Raw genomic sequence first — 21,734 nt, 5'->3', positions numbered from 1 at the left:
TGTTTTAATCTTTGGTGGTATTTCTTTCATGGCTGGAATGGACTACAATTGGTACTATATAGTTAAAATAATACTATATAGGTGGCGCTAAAAGCCGAGTAAATATTTCACCTTTTCCCTTTGCCTTATGTTCCCTACATCTAAATGGCTGTCCGTATTAAACTAAGTCCGGCTTCATAGGGTTCGAATTAATGAGAATTTACTGCACTAAGGTAACACATTAGGACTTTGAAAATGAAAAAATAAAAAAAAAATTGATATTCAAAAATATACTTTTAATGTATTCTCACAACATGACATAACACAAAAGTATAAATATAAGAATATCTTAAATAACAACAGATACATCTTTTGAGTTACATTTGAACATGTTGACTGTCTTCGTCTGTATATGCATACACATGCATGCGCTAGGAATAGTAAAACATAGTCCTTTGAGTCTCACGAACTAGCAGCAGATCACAGAATTCCTTCACAGAAAGTTTTTTTCTTCCTCGTAATGAGCCAACTTGATAGTTTAAAAATATGTTTCCCTTTCTTCAATCTTCTATTCTCGAAATTAAAGGAACTAATCACTGTAACCGTAAGTGTGGATTTCGTTGTAACGTTCGAAAAAGCTTTCGATTACTGGCATAAACCACGAGAGGGAGCTGTGAGCTGCATTGTCTCCGCCGTATTCTGAAGGCAGGATAGCTTTGGGAATGAATTTGTGAAGCTGCTTCTGGTTATCTCCATGAAAATGTACCTGAAATAAAAATGAATTGATGAGTCGAAAACAATAATAAATTATTGTTTTAATCTATTTGAGATAAGCAGATTATCGACACATAGACGTCTAATTGATTTTTTGTGTTTTTTCCTTTTTTTTTCATTTATAAATTAATTGGGAAATTTTAAAAGATACCAAGAAAAGGGAATTAAAAAGAAAAACAAAAGTTTCATTTTATAATTTTCGCAATCACGAATTGCGATAGGAGCCTACTCGTTCGTTTTCTTGTTTTTACTAATAGCTTTTATCGCAACCATAATTTGAATTAAAAACGTCAAAATTTAAATTAATGCCAGGGGTTGGATGCTGGATGTTGTGTGCAGGATACTGTTTTCGCGTAAAAAGGATTGAAAATTCGAGAAGGTCGTTTATAAATAATTCGATTCCAAGGTACATAGACGCCACCACCGAAGAGGAGAGACATGCTCGTGGAGGCCCGTGCACCAGAAAAGTTCGTATAAAAAGCATAGAAAAATGAAATCAAAGGACATAACTACGGTCAAGTAAAAACCATAAGCAATCGTGAGTGCTCAAAAAAAGAAAAAAAAAGAAAGAAAAAAAAACGGAAGTACTGAAAGTTTTCCCTTTTTTTTAAGGTGAAATATTTATTCATTTTAGGAAAGAAATCATCAAAAGAAATAAAATAACTATAGAACCAAAATATTAAAATGGGAAAAAAAATAAAAAAAAATAATAAATACTCTAAAATATTAATGTTAAAAAAAAACTTTTGGATAGTATTATCGCAACTATTTATACCAAGGTAGAAATTATTTCTGCAACAGAAAAGTAAATGAGGATTCTTCGCAGTTCTTGAGCACGAAATGAATAAATACCTTTGTGCAGCAAATTGTGCCACAGTTTTGCAACTGATTGCAGACACGAGTTTCAGGGTTTCAAGGAACCCTTTTTTCAAAGCGAAAATGTGAAGCCCTTCGATGTAAAGTCACTCAAGATAGCACTCGGAATGGCTTTACACCCAAAAGCTCACATTCTTAAAACCCCAAAACAAGTGTCTGCAATCGGTTGCCTTTTTCAACGTTGTGTTTCTTGCTGCTAATTCTAAAGCAGTTTTTAAATATTTTCTTACCCTTTTCTTTATTTTCTCTGTAAGGAAAAGCTTCAACACTGACCATATGTATTGGAAAACTGTTGATTCGTTATAAATATGAATGCCTTTGAATCGAACAGGTAAGCAATTCTGAAAGAAATGGTAAAGAAGAAAAAATTATGAATAACTGACATAAATTAGTAAAGTAACACAAAATGCAAGTTATCTATACGTTTTTCATCATCAATAAAAATAGGGGGTGGAGGGGGGGGGGTATTATCCTTTGCAACATTCATGGTACTTACAGTTAAAGGCAAAACCGGGGAAGTTCCTTAGTGACTAGACCGGTAGTAACAGTTGCATTAGCAGCCAGTTTTTTGAAATACAGTAAAACCTCGTTCAACCGGCCCTCGTTTATCCAGATCTCCAAATTATTCGGATCAAGTTTGTAACTTTAATTCTTTTTTTCCACATAGACAAACATCCGGTTTACAGGCGGAAGTAGACGCATCTATTACTTTTTAGGGATATCAGCTTTTGCAGATGTATGTTAGCCTCTCAATTAAGCAATGTCTCATTCAAATCAGCGGAACACGCGCATCAAATTTTTACTTTTTGCCTTCATTCAGATAGACCGGTCTTAACTGGACGTTTGCTAATTCCATACATACAAGTACGTCGAACATTCGTTTTTTATTTTAACTAAATGTACAGCGTCTGCACAGTTTGTACAATGAATTATGGTACAATACGAACACCACTGCAGCTGAACTACATGTGTAATGATAAAGCATTAGATTGACCGCGTTTCATTCAAGCGACACCACGTGTTTGAACCAGAACCCAAATGGAGCGATTCTTAGTTCAAAAGTTGTGTTAAAAATTGTTTCGATATTTTTTCTTGTCTTATATTCTTTGTTCTTTAGCTACAAAATATGGTTTTTCTTGTAAAGAACGGTAAGTCTGCTTGTTTATGGATTTGCTTTGCTTATTACCCACAGCATCTGGATTATCTAGTTCTTTGATTATCCGGATAATCTTCGGTCTAAGTTGCTCCGGATAAACGAGGTTGTAACTTTTTTTTTCTGTTTTTTTCTTTTTTAACTTAAAGTGTAAAACAGAACGGTATATTTTTTAAAGCTTATTGAGGTTTGATCCTAAATACGACAATTTAAATAACATATTTTCATTAAATTAGCTCATAATGGCAGCATCTTGAATTTTGTGAAACATATTTTACCTATTTCTTAGTATCTTTTATATACTTTGTCATTTATATATTTGTTGAAGAGACAATCAAATAGTGATTGACAGATGATTTTTAAATTGCCATTCTGTTCATTTAGTCGCCCTGCTGTCGCTGGCGGTCACTACTTTTACCTTTTACTTATAGTATGTATTTCTATAGCATAGCGAAGTCAAATTTTTATTTTAATAGAATGAATGAATTTTTTAAAGAATGTTTAAAAGAATTTAAGAAAGAAATTTTTTAAAGAATGAATTTTTTAAAATATTAGGCTAAACGTTGTTCAGCCTAATATTTTTACATTTTTTTTAAAGTTCAAAATTAAAAAAAGAAAAAAAATGGCAATAACAAAAGTTTTTATTAATTAAAAAAAATAACTTTTTTTCTTTACTTTTTGCTTTTCTGAATAAATTAAACGATTTGGTTTAAAGACCTACTGAAATATTTGGAACAAGTTATATATAAAATGCAAAATGTTTAATGGTATCACAATTTCATTAAAATGTTAATTCAATTTAGCTTTTATTCATAATTCAAATAAACTATAGGAGGCAGTGCAGCTTTTGACTAATGGCTGCTGAAAGAGGTTAAAGCAAAACTGACCCACTTACATAGAATTTGGCCTGTCTAATTAAACATCTGCCTTGTCCCTGAAAAATTTTAATGCTTTGCATCTTCGGCTAACTTTTTAAACCACCGTTAGGTGGCGTATCCAAGCTCTAGAATTGCAATCATTGATTTCCCACTTTTTTTGTTTTCGCACACGATTGTTTACTACAAATTAAAAAATTATTTTAGAATGATGGTCTGCTACTTCAATAAAGCTTGAAATCCAACTCTGCACAAAAACAATCTGGCAACAAATAAATAAATGCAAAAAGAAGCATTCTAAAGTTTGTTGATTTTGTGAAATCCTGTTTCTGTTCTTCGAAGCTAGTTTGTTGCGTTGAAGCTGTCTGGAAAAAACGAATGAAATCCAATGCGGAGGTGAGTTAATTTTATGCTTTGTTCGTAAATTATTTTTATGTGCATTCCTTAAAGAGGCATTTGTTAAAACCAATGCTTTGGGGTCTGCTTGGGAGAGAGTATCATCTACAGTGGCTCCCAAAAGTGTTCGTACACTTTGAAATTTTTTAGTAAAACTAAAATAACTCAAAACTGAATTCGAATATAAAGTCCGATATTTTTTCAGATCATTCCTATGTCATTCTAAATATAACCATTGGTTTTTTTCAAAATATTGTCGGATCTTCTTTTTGAAATGGGTCAGAAAACGAAGAGAGAGAAATAACACGCCACAAAAGTCATCGTACACTCAAATATTTTCGAATAAATTCATGATTAAAATTATCATATGCCGTTTATTAATATTTTTGCATTGTGTTGACCCTTATAAGTCATTTGGCTTTAATTTTTTGTTTATTTATTCCTTAATATATTGCTTATTACGTATAATGGCTGGTATTCGTAAAAAACCGAAAACGTCATTCAAAATTTGAATTTTTTTCCCACAGTAGTGGTAAATTGGTTTGAAATGTCTCTAAATTAGTTAATTTATTTGTTTGTATAGTAAAGTGCTTGACAAAATGCTTTAAAGAAAGGAATAGGACCGAAAACAAGGTATGAAAAGGTCAACCGGCAAAGTTGACAAAAAGTGATCGTAGATTCTAAGTTAAAAAATTTATGAAAAATACACATTTGAGTACTGTAAAAGTTTCTGCAGAGTTAAATGAAGCATTTTACATTTAATTTTTACCTAAAATTGTTTGCTAAGTTCTTTGATTAGCTGGATTAAATGGGACCTCTTCCCGCAGAAATTTTCTTGGTCGTGCGAAAAACAGAAAGCTTACGCTTTTCGTCCCAAAATCAATGATAAATAAGCTAAAAACAGTTTAGAATCATGTCTTACTTACAGATAAAAATTAATTCAACATTTTTGGCTAAATTGTTGTATAACTGTAAGTAGAAGAAAAAATTAGGAACTTAATCTTAAGAACTTAGTTGGATCATTTAATCAGGACGGTGAAGGTGTTTTAGTGTGAGGGTGCATATCAGCATCAGGACTTGGTAGTTTGTAATTTTCTGATGAAATAATGAATCATGATGTTCCTTTAAATATTTTAAAAACCAATTTTGAACTCTTAGCCAAAAATTTGGTTATTGGAAGCAAATTCGTTTTTTATCAAGATAACGATAAGAAGCACACGGTTTTCAACGTTTGCGTCTAGTGCCTCGAAAATTGTCCTAAAAATTAGAAAATACCCCCTCAATCTCCAGATTGTAACTTAATGTAACGTATTTAGCGATATCTGGAGACTAGATTACGAAAATAGGGCTTTAAAACGAAAATAGAGGGGCAGTTCTCAAAAGGTGGGAACAAAAAAGTTAACTTTGAGCAATTTCAAAAATTTTCAAATTTGACGTCAATTTTGCTTTTATTCTACAGCATGCATACCTAGAACACAATATATGAACATGAAAAGACAGCAGGTATTTGTAAAAATTGTTAATTACCAAATTAAATCAGCTGTCTGTAGGTAACAGATTTTGGACATTGTTGTCCTGTAGGTAACGGATTTTGGACATCATCATAATGTAAGTTTCACCATTTTTGACGATTGTTAATCTGATTTTTAACTTTTCCAATGAAAATTTTATTTACTACCTTCTGAATTTTGAAATTTAATAATAAAGAGGATATTAATGATGAACTTGAATGGCTATACATACTGCTCTTTACATATAATAAAGTCTTGGAATGATTTTGAAGAAATTGATGAAAGGTAAAAAAAAAAAAGCTTCACGGAAATAACTATACAAACTCGTAGCTTCTTTTATTAAATAACATTTGTATTTCTCTGGATTATTAACTTTCATTTCTGCAGATATTTTCCAAACTTAGAATGTACTTCTACCAGAACCTCACTTTTTGTTCTACTTTTAGGAGACAATCTCGTGTGAGCATTAAAATTTGCAATAAATCCTTTTGCAAATAGGTATTAAAAATCAATAATGACTTCAAAAAGCATATAAATACAAATTCCATAAAAGAACTTAATTAAATTGTTTAAAGCACTTTTTCAAAACATGTTAATTCAAAAGGCTTACTATCTCTCAAATCTCAAGATAGAATGAAAATTACCAACTGATATTTGTTTACAAATCAACTGCAGACGATTTTTTTTAACTCTAAAAATTTAAAAAAAAAAAAAAAAAAAAAATTGCTAGCGCAGGTGATAAAGTCGCCAAAACTGGTGCAGCTGACGATCAACTACATTTGTCAAACTGGAATTCCCCTCTGGTAACCTTTAGCTTATCGTATACTGTGTTGTCGCCAATGGAGGTTTGCTTGGCAATTTTAGCGCAAAATGGCTTTCGTTCGAACATAACCAGCCATGTTTCTACTGTAATTTATGTATTGTTCAATGTGTAACATATTAATTATGCAAAATACCAATGTATTAAAGAAGATAACATTATAATAACCATTTTTATTGAGGTTAGAAGACAGTGGATCAGCAAAAATTATGAATAAACGGACAGAATTATCGGCGTCAAGATCGTAACGCCATTTGGACATCGCACATGTATGTTTAAGAAAAATCATTTTTCTTCTAAGATGCTGCATAAAAGCTTATGAAAACACTTTACAACAATTAAAAATTGATTCTGAGGATCGATAAATACCTTTAAAACGAAAACATCATATACTTAATTCTCAAATAATAGCATTGTAAAGATCGTAACTTTTGGACATACATCAAATTTCAAACTTACGTTTTTTTTAAATCGTTTACAAAGTAAATAATCTATCTTTACTTTTGTTATTTGTGTAAAATATTAACAAAAAGTTATTCAGTGTAAGATTCATACCTTTAATTTTTTTGAAACGTATGGAAATAATTAAAAAAAAAATTTTTTTCAATGGTACATTTGCTCAGTTAACGTTTTGGTATGTCCAAAATTGTGCCTTTTAGCAAAGAAAATATTTTTTTAAGGGCATTTGAAGAGCATTTTTTCCATAATTTATGTCAATTCTTGTCTCTATACAGTATTATAGTTTGACTCAAAAATTTTTGAGTTAATTAAAATGAAAGTTATTTGGTGTTGAAGCTTCAAAGTTGAGGTCTGTGTTTGTACCCATCTTTTGAGAACTGCCCAAAGCTAGAAATAGTAATACTCGAAGTGTGGTAGAACACTTACTCAGAAATTACGCTAAAAAAAGAAAGGAAAAGAACGAAATATATTCCCAGACGTTTAAAAGGTGTTATGAATACTGTATGATATTCTACTAATTAATAACTTAATCAAAAGTTAGATTATTCATTAATATATAGATATTTTATAAAGTGTACGAAGATTTTTGTGAGATAAAATTTCCGGCACTTTTCTGTTTTTGATTTTTAAAAAATTAAGTTTTAATATTTTTTAAAAACTTTTCATGCAGTTTTGTTAAAAATTGATCATAGATCTTATAATTAAATACCTATTCCGAAACATTAATTCTAACCAATGATTTGGGGCCTATTTCGTTGAAAGTCGTAGGTGTACGAAGACTTTTGGGAGCTACTGTATGTATTTATGAATGCAAAATATATACTCAGCAATAGAAAGGGTTGTTCGAAAATCTTTCATCATTTTTCAATCACATTATTTATCTTCTCCTTGTTTATATCTTACTGAGTAAGAAGCAACTTTTGAAAGTTTTCAGAAAGACGGATGCAAAGTTCAAACCGTTGGTACGCGTACATTTAGAAGTTTTCCTGGACTAAATCATGGTGCATAGCAGCACCTACCAGAACTGCTTATAAATGTGTTGCCCAGAACAAAGGAGGGTTCCCCGTACCTACAGTGGCTCCCAAAAGTCTTCGTACACCTACGACTTTCAAAGAAATAGGCCCCAATCCATTGGTTAGAATTGATATTTCGGAATAGGTATTTAATTATAAGATCTATGATCAAGTTTTAACAAAACTACATGAAAAGTTTTTAAAAATTATTAAAACTTAATTTTTTAAAAATCAAAAACCAAAAAGTGCCAGAAATTTTATCTCACAAAAGTCTTCGTACACTTTATGAAATGTCTATACATTATAGAATAATCTAACTTTTGATTAAGTTATTAATTAGTAGAATATCATATAGTATTCATAACACCTTTTAAACGTCTGGGAATAGATTTCATTCTTTTTTTTTTTTCTTTTTTTTTTGCGTAATTTCTGAGTAAGTGTTCAACCACACTTCGAGTCTTACTGTTTCTAGCAGTATTTTCGTTTTAAAAGCCCTATTTTCGTAATCTTGCCTCCAGATCTCTCTAAATACGTTACATTGAGTTAAAATCTGGAGATTGAGAGGGTATTTTCTAAACTTTAGGACAATTTTCGAGGCACTAAACGCAAACGTTGAAAACCGTTTGCTTCTTATCATTATCTTGATAAAAAACAATGTTGTTTCCAATAACCAAATTTTTGACTAAGAGTTCAAAATTGGTTTTTAAAATGTTTAAAGGAACAGCATGATTCATTATTTCATCAAAAAATTACAAACTACCAAGTCCTGATGCTGATATGCACCCTCACACTAGAACACCTCCACCGTCCTGATTAACTGATCCAAATAAGTTCTTAAGATGAAGTTCCTAATTTTTTCTTCTACTTAAAGTTACACAACAATTTAACCAAAAATGTTAATTAATTTTTATCTGTTAGTAAGACGTGATTCCAAAACGTTTTTAGCTTATTTATCATTGATTTTGCGACGAAAAGCGTAAGTTTTCTGTTCTTCGCACGGAAATAAAATTTCTGCGGAAAGAGGTCCCATTTAATCCAGCTAATTAGAGAACTTGGCGAACAACTTTAGGTGAAAATTAACTGTAAAATGTTTCATTTAACTGCAAAAACTTTTGCAGCACTCAAATGTGTATTTTTCATATTTTTTTTAACTTTAAATCTCCGATCACGTTTTGTCAACTTTGCCGGTTGACCTTTTCTTACCTTGTTTTCGGTCCGATTCCTTTCTTTAAAAAATTTTATCAAGCACTTTACTATACAAACAAATAAATTAACTAATTTAGAGACATTTCAAACCAATTTACCACTACTGTGGGAAAAAAAATCAAATTTTGAATGGTGATTGCAGTTTTTTACGAATACCAGCCATTTTACAGTAATAAACACAATATTAAGGAATAAATAAACAAAAAAAATAAAGCCAAATGACTTACAATGGTCAACACAATGCAAAAATATTAATAAAACGGCATATGATAATTTTAATTGTGAATTTATTCGAAAATATTTGAGTGTACAATGACTTTTGTGGCGTGTAATTTCTCTGTCTCTTCATTTTCTGACCCATTTCAAAAAGAAGATCCTTCAATATTTTGAAAAAACCAATGGGTTGTATTTAGAATGACATAGGAATGATGTGAAAAAATATTGGACTTTATATTCGAATTCAGCTTCGAGTTATTTTGTTTTTACTAAAAAATTTCAAAGTGTACGAACACTTTTGGGAGACACTGTATTTGAGAACTAGATAAATCCAAATTTTTAATTTTGGCACTCGAACTTGCAATGTCGAGTGACAATCCAAAATGAGCGCGAGCTCAATGCCATTCTAGAACTCTAATCACTCAATTTTAAAAACTATGAAAAAAAAGGGAGCAATTTATACCATCTCATTAATATCAATAAAAATTACAGACGTTTGTTTCGAAGTATCTATTATTCTCCAGTATGACCAAGAGTTACCTGCCGAGTCTACTATTTTTCGCGTGAGCTTCCCGTATTTTTACTGTTTTTTACTGTCTACTTATCCCCGATTTAACTCTTGAGTATGATTTCCTCTCACTTTTAAAAATTATTTCATTAAAATGATTTTCATCGACCGTGACCCCCCCCCCCCCAAAAAAAAAAGAAAAGAAAAATAATAATAAAATTTGGAAAAATTACCCCAGTTCGGATTTTATTTCCATTATTTTTTAATTTACCCCTCAGTTACATTCCAACGATCGTATCGGTGTTTAATATTAATAACTATTACCAGAATAAAAAATGTTTCTAAAATTATTTCATTTATTTAAAAGTCCTTTTTTTTCCGTTTTCATGCTTCTGATGATAAATGGGATGTTTTCGCACCGATGTTGGGAATCGAATATTTCTCATTTTCGATTATTATTAAACCTTGTTAATGTTTTTGTTTATTTTCATTAAAAATCGAAAACGTTTAATCGAAATTATATAATCAATAGCAAAAATACCCGACGTTGCCTGGGTTAGCAATAATTATGAGAAACAATCGTTACTTGCATTTGTTTTCTGTTTTAAGTGAAAGAACTTAAAACACACTTTTTTGACGTGATTTAAGATCTAGCTTCTTCCTTACTCATAAAACTAAAGTAGCAGTAAGTAAAAAGAGCAAAATAGTATTCATTTAGAAACGAAAACACGAAATTTAAGGGTATACAAATTTGAAGAATTTCCGAAATATGAAAAAAACTTCACATGTTTTTTTAAACATGTGATCATTAACTTAAACAATTTATCAGTTAATACTTATTTTTTTTACATAGAGTCTTACCTTCTCTATTGAAGAACGAACTATTTAAAAAAATGTAGCCGCGCGCCGGTGATCCCCTTAAACTTGCTTTAGTTATTTTGGAAAATTTTAATTATTGTGGATTCTTGGTGCGATTTAAAATGTTACCGAATTTTCGGGAATCGTTTTGGGATACCTTGGATAATGCTCCCCCTCCTTACTTTGTAAAACGGTATGTTACTAATTTTTGTTAAAGAGATATTGTCGCCATATGCTAAGATACTTTTGGTCACCATAAAATGGCGCTAAACAATTTCATCCGAAATGTTTCCAGAATAAGTAGTAAAATTTGGCGATGGTTTGAATTTGTGCACAAAGTCACATTAATGGAAGTTTTCGTGCTGTTTATGGATTTGCCTAATTTAGTTGCTGGATTATTTTACAGTAAAAAAGTTTTTAAAGATTCTTTGATTGACGATATTTTGCTTACATGGTGAAAGCTGACAAACATTATTACGTAGTCTTTGACTTCAAAAACCGCGACAGCTGAAAAAACTGCCAAATGCATCCGCTACTGAAATCCTTCTACACAAATTTTGGCGAGGTTTCTGCTGTTCGATTGGATAATGATTAAAAAATCTAATCAGCACAAATTATTTAAAAAAAACATTAATTACACTAAAGTTCCATTTAAATGGAAAATAATCAACCAAATCTAGTTATTATTAGCCAATCTTGGGGGAAAACGTTACTTTAAGATTTGACTTGAGAAAAGCCTCAAACAGTCAGACGAAACACAAAAACATTCAACAATTCTAACTATGAACTGGGAGTTGAGATGATACACTAAATAATGAATTGGGTTGAGGAAAGCCTTCGAACATGGAACAAAAAAAGCTAATAACTCGTTTTTCATACAACTTAGAACTTTCTAACAGATGCCATCTTCAGCAGAAAAATAACCGCTTTCGATGGACACATAACTTTAATATGTGCACGTATTTTTTCACCGTCATATTGGGGCATTTATGTGAAAATTTGGACAAATTAGAATAAAAAAGGAACTATCAATCGGATTTTTTTCGAACTGGTCTACAAAACTCCCCAGTACCAAAAAGAACAAACGGTGAAAGTTTCAGCCAAATCTGCCGGGTAGTTTCTGAGATCTTAGGGCACAAATTTACCAACATTCATTTTTATATATATAGATTTTCAGAGTGATTTTCAATTGGCATGAAGTAAAATGCCGATCTGGACAAAATCTAGTCAAACAAGTTTATTTCTAAAATATTTTCAGTGTAAAAGCTACGTATTGTTTTCTTTCCCGTTTTTTTAATCGAAAAATTACCTATTTCTCTCTTTTTTTTTGGTAAAAAAATCTACTGTTAATGCTTCTTCCATAAATGACAGGTATGGAGTTGTTTCGTATACTTTTCTACAGAGGTACCGAGAGTCAATGCGGGCCCTTGTCACTTGTCAGTTTGATCGCCGGATCCCTTTCCAATAAAACTTATAAAATTTACATTACTGCAATTCTGCCTCGAGCCCCTAGTTTAGAACTAAGCTGACATGGCCTCTAGTTGGCCTTGCTTTTCTCCCCAACTCCCGACCTTTTTGCGACCATCATTACAAAGGAACGGCCAGGCCAAACGAGAGGCCATGTTAGCCTAGTCGGAAACTACGGGCCCGGGCCTAGGGGGAGGGGGGAGGGCCGACACTGACGAAAAAAAAGAAAGAAATAAAAGAAAAGAAGAAAGAAAAAAAGGGGGGAGGGAAACTCTGAATAAGAGAAAACGTAAAGATTAAGTAAAATTTATTCTTTTGGTATTTACTGTTGTGGCACTTAAAATTGAGTTAATTAATTCCTAGTAAGAAATTTTGATTTTTTTCTCCCCCCCCCCTTTTTTTTGTCTTCTTTTTCCTCTTTTCTTTTCTTTTTCTCCCATTTTTTTTTCCTTCTTTTTGGGGCGGGAGAGACCCGGCGACATAACTGACAAGGGGCCCGCCTTGGCTCTCTGTGACCCTGAGAACAGCTTAATAAAATGATATTTTCACGACAACTTGCCTTCAACCGATAAAGCCTTTATTCAACCCAGCGCCCGCCAAACGTTAGTGATCCACAAACCGCTTTCATCCTTACCGCCAAAAAATAACCCTACTGCACTCGATTTCTATTTTTACTCTATGGACTAGAAAGTCGCCCGTCAAGGTATGACGAGTGAAAATTGCTTCTACTCTTCTACATTTGAACGAATCCATTGCCTGTTTGGTGATATTGTGATAGTTGAAATTGCGGGGGTGCCCACCCCCCTAAGAGCAAGGGCGCACCCCCCCTAAATAACGAGATGACTTCCCCGAAAAGCAAGAGTCCCCCAAAAATCAGAAAAATACCCCTCAAAACAACCTCCCTAAAATTTTAAAGTACGCAGTCTGGGCCATAACCCCCCCCCCCCCCCATGGAGGGTACCCCTGGAAATTGTAACCCTCACGCCGGTGGATTAACCCTAAACTCCAGTAGGTAGCTTTCATTGTTTTAGTTCCTTCATTCCCCTGAAATTTCATTCTTACCAGTGACACAATTAAGTTATCGGATCGAGTTCAGCCTTGTCACAATAAAGCCTTTCCCTGCATGTTAAACATTACCAAAACATATTATCAAATTATCATACCGTGGCGCGAGTTTCATTGTTGAAACTCACGGGTTACTCGATCATTGGCTACTATTTATACGAGGATACTCACCTTGAGGGCTTTGGAGAAGAGCGTGAGGTATCTGGGCGTGAGGCACCTCAACTGTTTGAGATTCGCGCCCCGCACGTCCACGATGATGTGCACACCGGTCACCTGCGTCGCACAGTCTTCGATGCACATCAGGATGCAGCACGTCAATGCCGTCAAGCCACTCTGCATCGAGATCATCTCGGGATCCCATTTGCCTGAAGCCGGAAGATAAGAAGAATGCAGTTAAACTTAGTCATACAGTGACATCGTTTATAGTGACAACTGTCACACTGTCAAAAACTTTTAAACCGTGGTGACGAGATCAGTAAAGTGCTGTTCACTTATCGGCCGTCCGTCACGTCCGCATCGATTTTTTCCACCCGAAAAAGGTTTTCTTTGCTGGTTTCGATAAGAAGAACCTTGATATCTGACGGCCGTCAAAAGTAGGACAGCATTTCATTGGTTTCCGCCGAGCAGCGCGCTCTTCTTTCGAGTCGGTGAATTCAGCCACGTGATTGGTGCACGGTGACCGTATGTGAATGCTATTCTGTTTTCGTCGGCAGTCTGTCACGTCAAAAAGCGGGATTCACGGGACGGACGGCCGATAAGTGAACAGCCCTTAAGTCGTCGGACTTGCAACGAAAGGGTCCCGGATTTAATGCTAGCTGGTCAAAGAAACTCCTTGGTCGTTAATGGTGACCAGGGCACGTTAATTATGTCGTGATCACGAAGTCTTTCAAATGAACTGGGGGTGCTGGACAAGGGATTGCTCCACTTCTGGTCTGGATAAAAAAAAAAAAAAAAAAAAAAAGAAATGTCTTCAGGGCCTCGTCCAACCAGTTAAAACATAAATACTGGTAGGTACGGGGGACTCTGGCGTGTGATGATGTCGTCAAAAATTTTGAATCCCTTCATTCTCCCATAAACAAAACGAATGATCGCCTATAACAGTTGCGCCTAAGCGTTTTTTATTCGCGGAACCGGAACCTTATTCTAAGATGAATTTCGTGGGGTAAAACACACATAAAATTAAAATAGATTTAAATCATTTTAGATAATAATAGGAAAAATTGGAAAAGGAAAGAAAATTAGAAACCAAGAATTGTTGTTATCATGATCATACTACATGCTTATTTTACTGATGTAAGGTTTCGAATCGTTTTTTAGAAAAATTTTTTTGCCTATTTGGCACCCAATTCGCAACCACCATTCGTAAAACTAAATGAAGATGGTCGGCACGACAGCTAGAATTTGAAACTTTTAGTTTGGTGTAATAAATTCCCTCAGCATTGCTACTTGTTTATGCACAAGTAATTTTAATGAAAATAATTTTTCTGCCGATTAATCGGTTAAAATAAGCCGATTATGGATAATCGGCAAAGCGATGAATGACCGATTACTGCCGATTGTTGAGTTTTAACCTACCTAGTTTTAAACTTTAAAAATTAAGATTAAGGCCCTTCATTCTTAAGGACAAACTAAAAATCTAGCGGGTATGCATTAGGGATGTACTAGTGTATGTAGTGCTGTAAGTGCGCTTACTTAGATTGAAAAAAAAAAAAAATGAACGAAGATAAATGATGCGAAGACAGAGATTTCATGCCCCCCCCCCCTCCCTGTTTAATTTCAAGCAGGCTGTGCAGTATTTTTTTCCCCCCGTTCCAATGGCGCTGCGCAAGAAGCTTTAGCCTTTTGCAGAGCAAGTGCATTCCCCTCGATATGGCATCCAGTATTTCATGTGCCACCTTTAACACTCCGTCGGGCGCAACTGATCTATTAGGCACACCTCGAATTCTTTTGTTAGCCACGCCCCCTCAATAGCTCATGGAAAATGTATATTCATTTTCTCAAATAAATTTGTTACATTCGAAAATCATGAAAAACTGTTTTATTTCTCTTCTTTGGTGTTTGTAGTTGACAATTTTTTCGTAAGAAAATGTGAACATGCGTAGAAAAGATCAGTAGATCAAAGTGTGCTTCCCAGGCTCAATGCGCCCGATCGTGTTCTACAACATATTGCGCCCGACGGAGTGTTAAGGTGCGAATGATAATGACACACAGAATTTTGACGTCCAGTTTCCCACCAGACGGTGAGCACCTTGACTCTCACAATGCAAAATTACACTGGGAGTTTAATTTTGACGAGAATATACAAAGCCGAACGAATACTCAATGGATCTTTTACATGCCGCTCAATCATACGACATGAGCTCTGTCCATTTTCTGCATCTAAAAACTCGATGACTTTTCACTTGAACCCCTGGTTCAGAGCCCGGGACTAAAGGCGTACGAGGCCAGCACCTAAGCACTGCGCTGCTCAGCCGACATCAGTACAGATATTTATTTTATTATTTAATTATTTAAATCCCACCAATCACCACCGTACCAACCCTGGTGAGGGTTTAACCGGATGTGGTGATTGAGGGGAACAGAACATGTCACGAGCGACCAAGCACTCGCTAGAACAATTTTGAAACATACTAATACATAAACACACACACACACACACAAAAAAAAAAAAAAAAAAAAAAAAAAAAAAAACATAAAACATTTAAAAACACAGTAAGCAAGTGAAATAGAAGTTGGAAAAATCTGGTTGGCTGGAAATGCATTTTAAACTGCAATAAAGTTAACTGCAAAAAAGTTCTTCGAGATTTTTTAGGCCGGAAATTTAAAGTCATCTGCTTGTGATATAAGTAGTGATATTATTTTAAAGAAATTCTTGCGTTAAACTGGATGAGATAGAATAAGTGCAATATTTTTGGAAAACGAAAAGTTGGAATTGTAAGCTCAATGGAAAGAGTTTGTTAGAGAACAGTTGAATATGTATATATGAATATTCAGGATATGAATATTCAGGAGTTCCAGGTTGACTGCACACACAATGGGGAGCTAATTATCTTGAATCAGTGTAGATAGGAAGGAAATGGTCCATGTGCACTGAGAAATAGTACTTCTATTGCAGGGCTGTCCAACTGCAAAGAGCCCACGGGCCAGAATTCCGATCACTGATCACCTGGCGGGCCGCAGTTTGAAAAATTTGAACAATAAGTTCTCACCTCTTATACAATAACAATTAATAATAATTCTTAATGTATAAGAGGTAATTAATTATAAAACAATGAAACAGGAGGATTATAAAACAATTTGCTTAAATGTTAATTGGAAAATTGAGGCAGATCCGCCTTCTTTACAAGGGCAGGGATGCCAACCTCGATGTTTTTCGTTGCCAGCAGAAGAAGGTCTATCAATGAACTGTCGGAGAGAGAGCTCCTGTGATGATTCATGATAAAGTTCATTGTCGAAGAAGCACTTTCGCATAATAAATATGTGCTCCCAAACATGGAAGCGACGAGAGCAAATTCTCAATTTCTTTTTCGAAATCAACAAAGGCCGTAGAATCAGTGAGGGGGGGGGGGTCTTTATTTTCAACCATTGGCAGGCAGGTTTTGGATTGCTTGACCTTGACCTGCAGGTGTCCTGTACTTTTTTCTCTCAAAACAATGAAAAGAGTATAAAAGGGCGATCAAGAGGAAATTTCGGGGACCCCGGCTTGACCAAGAAGGGTAGTCTCGGATGCTTCTTGATACCGATAGATGTCGAAAACAGAAATAAGCTGAATAAGAATTTGGCGGGCCGCACAATATGTGTTGGCGGGCCGCATCCGGCCCGCTGGCCGCCAGTTGGACAGCCCTGTTCTATTGGATATTTGCAGCGTGGTTTTAGTTTATCTCTTGGCAGAAATACAGATATTTATGGGTGATCTGTGTTTTGCTTACCCATTTGAATTAAATAGACAGCACAGCCGTCCTGGTCTCTGTAGGGCATCGTGGAAATGGCGCCGGAGCTGTACGTCTTCCTCAGGTCATCCAGATCACAGTTGTCGAAAAGTTCGGGGTACGATTTTTTAACTTGATAGAAATTCTGCAGCAGAGAAAACGCTTTCTTGACATTGAATTTCCTCGCTCGTAGGTACTGAAGCAGGTATGCGTCGTCTGTCGGACACACAAGTTTCGAATCCTCTGCAGAAGGGAAAAAAATCATACTTTAGTAAAAAGAAAAGAAAAATCGGCAAGTGGTGTATTTTTTTTACACTCAATGGATCATATAACGCACCATCCACGCACGCACATACGTAAAAAAAGTTCTCCCTCCATTTCAAATCAGTTGCTACAATTTCAATACTTTTCTACTGAGTAGAAAATCGCTCGTCATGACGGGTGAAAATTGCTTCTACATTTGAATGAAGCCATTGCGTTTTGGTAATCTTTTGATGTAGTTGAAATTTTAACCCTAACTCCAGCGGATTAACCCTAAGCTCCAGTACATAGCGTTCATTGTTGACCTCTTTTTCGTTTCTTCATTCCCCTGAAATGAGTCTTACCAGTAAAACAGTAAAGTTACGGATCCAGTTCAGCCTTGTCAAAATAAAGCATTTCCTTGCATTTCAAACTTTGCCAGAAAATATTTTCAAATTTTCATGCTATGACGCGAATTTCATTGCTGGTGACGTCAGAGCGTTTCTCGATCAGTGAATTGGCTTATATATACTGTGTATATATATATATATATATATATATATATATATATATATATATATATATATATATATATATATATATATATATATATATATATATATATATATATATGAGGATTATTGATACTAATGAAATTATTATTTTATTTGAATTTTTTTTTTCAGAGACTGAGGCCTCCTTCACACAAGGCAACTTAGTTGAATCATATTTTGGACGGGCGGTTATCAGGAAGTGTAACCAAGTAGAACAGTGAAGGGAAAGCTTGGCGTCCTTCACACTACCGTCAACTAATCAGGTACACCAGACACATGTGCGGGTACCACACTCATCCCGATGAGATGAATCAACTTTTTAGATGATTCAACTTATCGGGAAATTGCCAGGTGTTCACTTTACGCAAGAGAACTAGTTATGTCAACTCGGTTCAGTTTTAACAGCGTTGTGGAGCAGCTGCTCGAAAAAATTCGGCTTAGAAGAAGAGAAGTTGATTGAATCAACTTCAACTGTTGAATCATTCAACTGTAAGTTGCCTCGTATGAACACAACGAAAAACTTCAGTCAACTAGTTGACATGCAACTATTTCGAAAAGTTGATTAAACTTGAACTAACCGCTTCGTGTGCAGAGGAGCTACACTACAACGCAAGCGCAGTCAGGGTTGACTTTCTAGAGGGAGTTTTTTCATCATAACCGGTTTTTACATGCATAAAAATTACCGTATTAGGATTGTTAGTAATGTTAAAACCAACAGCTAGGGTGGTTGACCCCCCACCCCTCGTTGCGCCACTAATTAGCGACATTTACTTGCAAAACATTACCTCCTTAAATCACAACCAAATTAGTTTCAAAAATCTAGAATTGACACTCTATTAAGCAACGCCCCATTTTGTAATAACTTTAACTACCCCAGAATACCAACCATCAGTATACCAGTACAATGAGTTTGCTTTCTTATGAATACATGATTCATTAGTTTTATGCGATTACTGGTGGAAGAGTCCTTACAGAGTGAGGCGTGGTTAAAGATTGCGAACTAGGGGCGCTCCGATGTTAGGTCACCGTGATCTCCCAAAAATGTTCGTATTTGGCGAATTAAGTCTGACGATTCGGCAAAGTTATTATCATTAGACAAAATTTGGAGTTCCATTCGGTAAAATTTGGAGTTCCATTGGGCGAAATTTGGAGCTCCATTGGGCAAAATTTGAAGTTCCATTAGGCAAAATGTGGAGTTCCATTCTGCAAAATGTGGAGCTTCATTTAGCAAATTGAGAATTTCCGCCCTCCCAACAATTTGTGTTTGGGGTACCTCTGGTGCGAACCCTGGAATTCTGTAACTAATTTTGTACAAGGAGAGAAGGAAGGAATGCTTAGTAAGTAAATGTTGTTGTTTGAAGCATTAGAACCCAGAATTCCCTGAAAAATATTTGAAGAAATTCATCATATTCAACATTTAGTACAAGAGTATTCAATGCAGCAATTTGAGTCAAAATTTTCTGCCAAAATGTAGGGATTAAGTAGGGACGGAAGGAGAATTTTATGCTTACAAAGTAGGCTTTTAAGTAGATTTAATGCTGGCATTAAAGAAAGAGCTTGATTACTTAGTCAAATACGTATTCATAGAAACTGAGGAGTAATGAACTCTGTTGTATATGTACTTACTTTGAATTACTTTTCGCAGTTCAGCTAAACATAGTTGCCTGGATTCTTCTGTTTCATTGAGTTCTTTCTCCGCTTGTATAGTTAAATTATCTGTCAAGTATCCTAGAACGAATGGAAGGTACCCCTTCGCCTTCATCACCTCATCATACTTCGAGTTCGGCATTGTTTCTTTCGTTCCTCACAATTTAAGAAAAAGAACCTAAAAGAAAATATGAATTAGTCATTTGCAATAGCATCACCGTGTTTGAAATTTTAAGTTAGTAAGTCTGTTGTAAGTCTGTATTTTATCGACTCTGAAATGAATTTGATCTCATCTGTTTAAAATTTTGCCCTCTGGCATTGAAATAAATGTTTACTTCAGAATTTTAAATGGCAACCCCTATTTTTTCGTAGATGATGATTCATGAAAATTGGTCAAAGAGTAAGCAAAATTAATTCGCATGTTTATCACTAAAAATGAAATGTAGTTTTAGGTTCGTCATTGCTTTCAAAAATGTAGCTTTTAAGATTGATAAAATAATGAAAACTGACTTATGTTATATAATAAAATACCGAAACCCTCTTTAAAAAAATACACGCAAATTAGCCATTACAATACATAAGTCATTAATAACTTGCTAAGAGAGCATTTTACCTTAAATTCCAATGTTCCTTACTTTTAGATGCAAATTATAATAATAATGACCAGGGGCGTCCCGAACTGCAAGTTTTGAGACGGGGAAAACTCTGAATTTTTCCGAACGATAAAATAAGAACATACAAATATACTTAGAGAATATACATAAGACAACATTAGGAAAACTAATAATAAAAAAAATAGAAACAAAAATAGCAAATTTTCAATATTGTCTCCAAATTTTCCGAATCGTCAATCGAAATTTGCCAAAAAAGAAAGACAGTTGGGTAGTCATAGTGAACTTCTATGACTTCCCATCGGCTTGTAATGATCATTGATGCGAGAATGGAGGGCTAAGATTTTCTTTTAGCGCGGTTTGTAATCCACGTGGGTGACTATCCAGGCCCTCTATCTCACTCGATTGGAATTCTGCGGCTCTGAGCTGGGGATGACTGAAATCCAAAGTCCGGGCAACAAATCCACAAAATGAGTCTGAATGGAAAGGTGTCATCAAACGTCAGGTATGAAGAGATTCCCCTTGACATGGTACGTGCTGCTATCCACCATCTGGCACATGCTGAGAGTTATCGCAAGAGAAAACACGTCTTACATTTGCGAAACATAGAAATCCTTTCAAGTGAAACGTTTACCTATGTACATTACCTCATCAAGGGTGATTTTACCAGTGTAGGACATATTGGAATTGGACTACATTTTCCCTTAGATTTTGAATAAATTTACAAATTATTTATGAATAAAAGTTAAAAAACATGCTGACCTCGTGAAAAAATTTTGTTTGTGTGATTTGTAAAGAAAAAACTATCCCCCCTCCCCCAATATCTTTTTTAATTTTCGTTTTTTAAATGAAGTTGTGTTGTCACGTGCAAGACACATTCTTAGACATCCGTATTAGACGATTCTAGCAAATAGCCTCCGAATATTTTTTCTTCGTCTCTGCCTAATGAAATCATTTTTAGCTAGCTGAAATTATCGTTCAAATTTTCACTTGAATTACTTTTCACAAATAGCTGCTCCCAATCAAAAACTTCAAAAATTTGGGCCTAAAATAGTAATTATCAGAGCTAATCTTTTTCTATGTCATTCTTGAATGTACTACTTTATAATTATTTTATCTTTACTAATTCCGCTGCTTCGAACGCTATGCTAGTCATATAAGGACACATATGGGCACGTTTCTTTTATAATCACATATATTATGCATTTCAATGAAACCCCGATTTTACTTCAACCGAATCTACGTTTTTATCGCATTTCAAGTTATTTTTTCATCAGGTTCCAGTTTTTCCGTATTACTAATAATGATAATTTAACCCGGATATCAAGTCTGTTATTTATGAATTTCCCGCATTTTACGTTTTCCCTGGGAAATAAAGAAAAAGAAAAAAAAATGTTTTAAAATAAGCAATATTTTTCATTTGTGCTTTTTTAAAGATAATTCACGTTGTTGAATCTGAGAAAACAGATTCAACTAAGAACAGATTACTAATCTGTGAAAACAGAAGTGCTACTGCTCCATCTGTAGTCGTCCTTATGGATTTTTCTTTCGCCAAAGAAGATGAACAAGAAGAACCG

At 34.4% G+C, this 21,734-nt stretch overlaps 1 protein-coding gene across 3 annotated transcripts in view; it reads right to left on the bottom strand.

Moving 5' to 3' along the window:
• Positions 1-260: 260 nt before the first annotated feature.
• Positions 261-21,734, bottom strand: part of LOC129227599 (alpha-tocopherol transfer protein-like) — a 34,161-nt gene continuing 12,687 nt past the window's right edge. For 2 of the 3 annotated variants that reach the window (XM_054862182.1, XM_054862183.1), the window contains exons 2-6: positions 19,526-19,724; positions 17,106-17,348; positions 13,348-13,541; positions 1,860-1,970; positions 261-745 (exon numbers count right to left, since the gene is read on the bottom strand). In XM_054862182.1, coding sequence (XP_054718157.1) covers positions 569-745; positions 1,860-1,970; positions 13,348-13,541; positions 17,106-17,348; positions 19,526-19,688 — 888 coding nt within the window. In that variant the 5' untranslated portion in view covers positions 19,689-19,724 and the 3' untranslated portion in view covers positions 261-568. Of the gene's footprint in view, positions 746-1,859; positions 1,971-13,347; positions 13,542-17,105; positions 17,349-19,525; positions 19,725-20,558; positions 20,663-21,734 lie in introns of those variants that run through there. The other variant, XM_054862184.1, reaches the window with a different exon arrangement.

Source organism: Uloborus diversus, chromosome 8 (assembly GCF_026930045.1).
Source record: "Uloborus diversus isolate 005 chromosome 8, Udiv.v.3.1, whole genome shotgun sequence".
Classification (NCBI taxonomy): Eukaryota; Metazoa; Arthropoda; class Arachnida; order Araneae; family Uloboridae; genus Uloborus; species Uloborus diversus.
The sequence above is the reverse complement of the archived record's forward strand: the minus strand, read 5'-3'. Positions and strand labels throughout refer to the sequence as shown.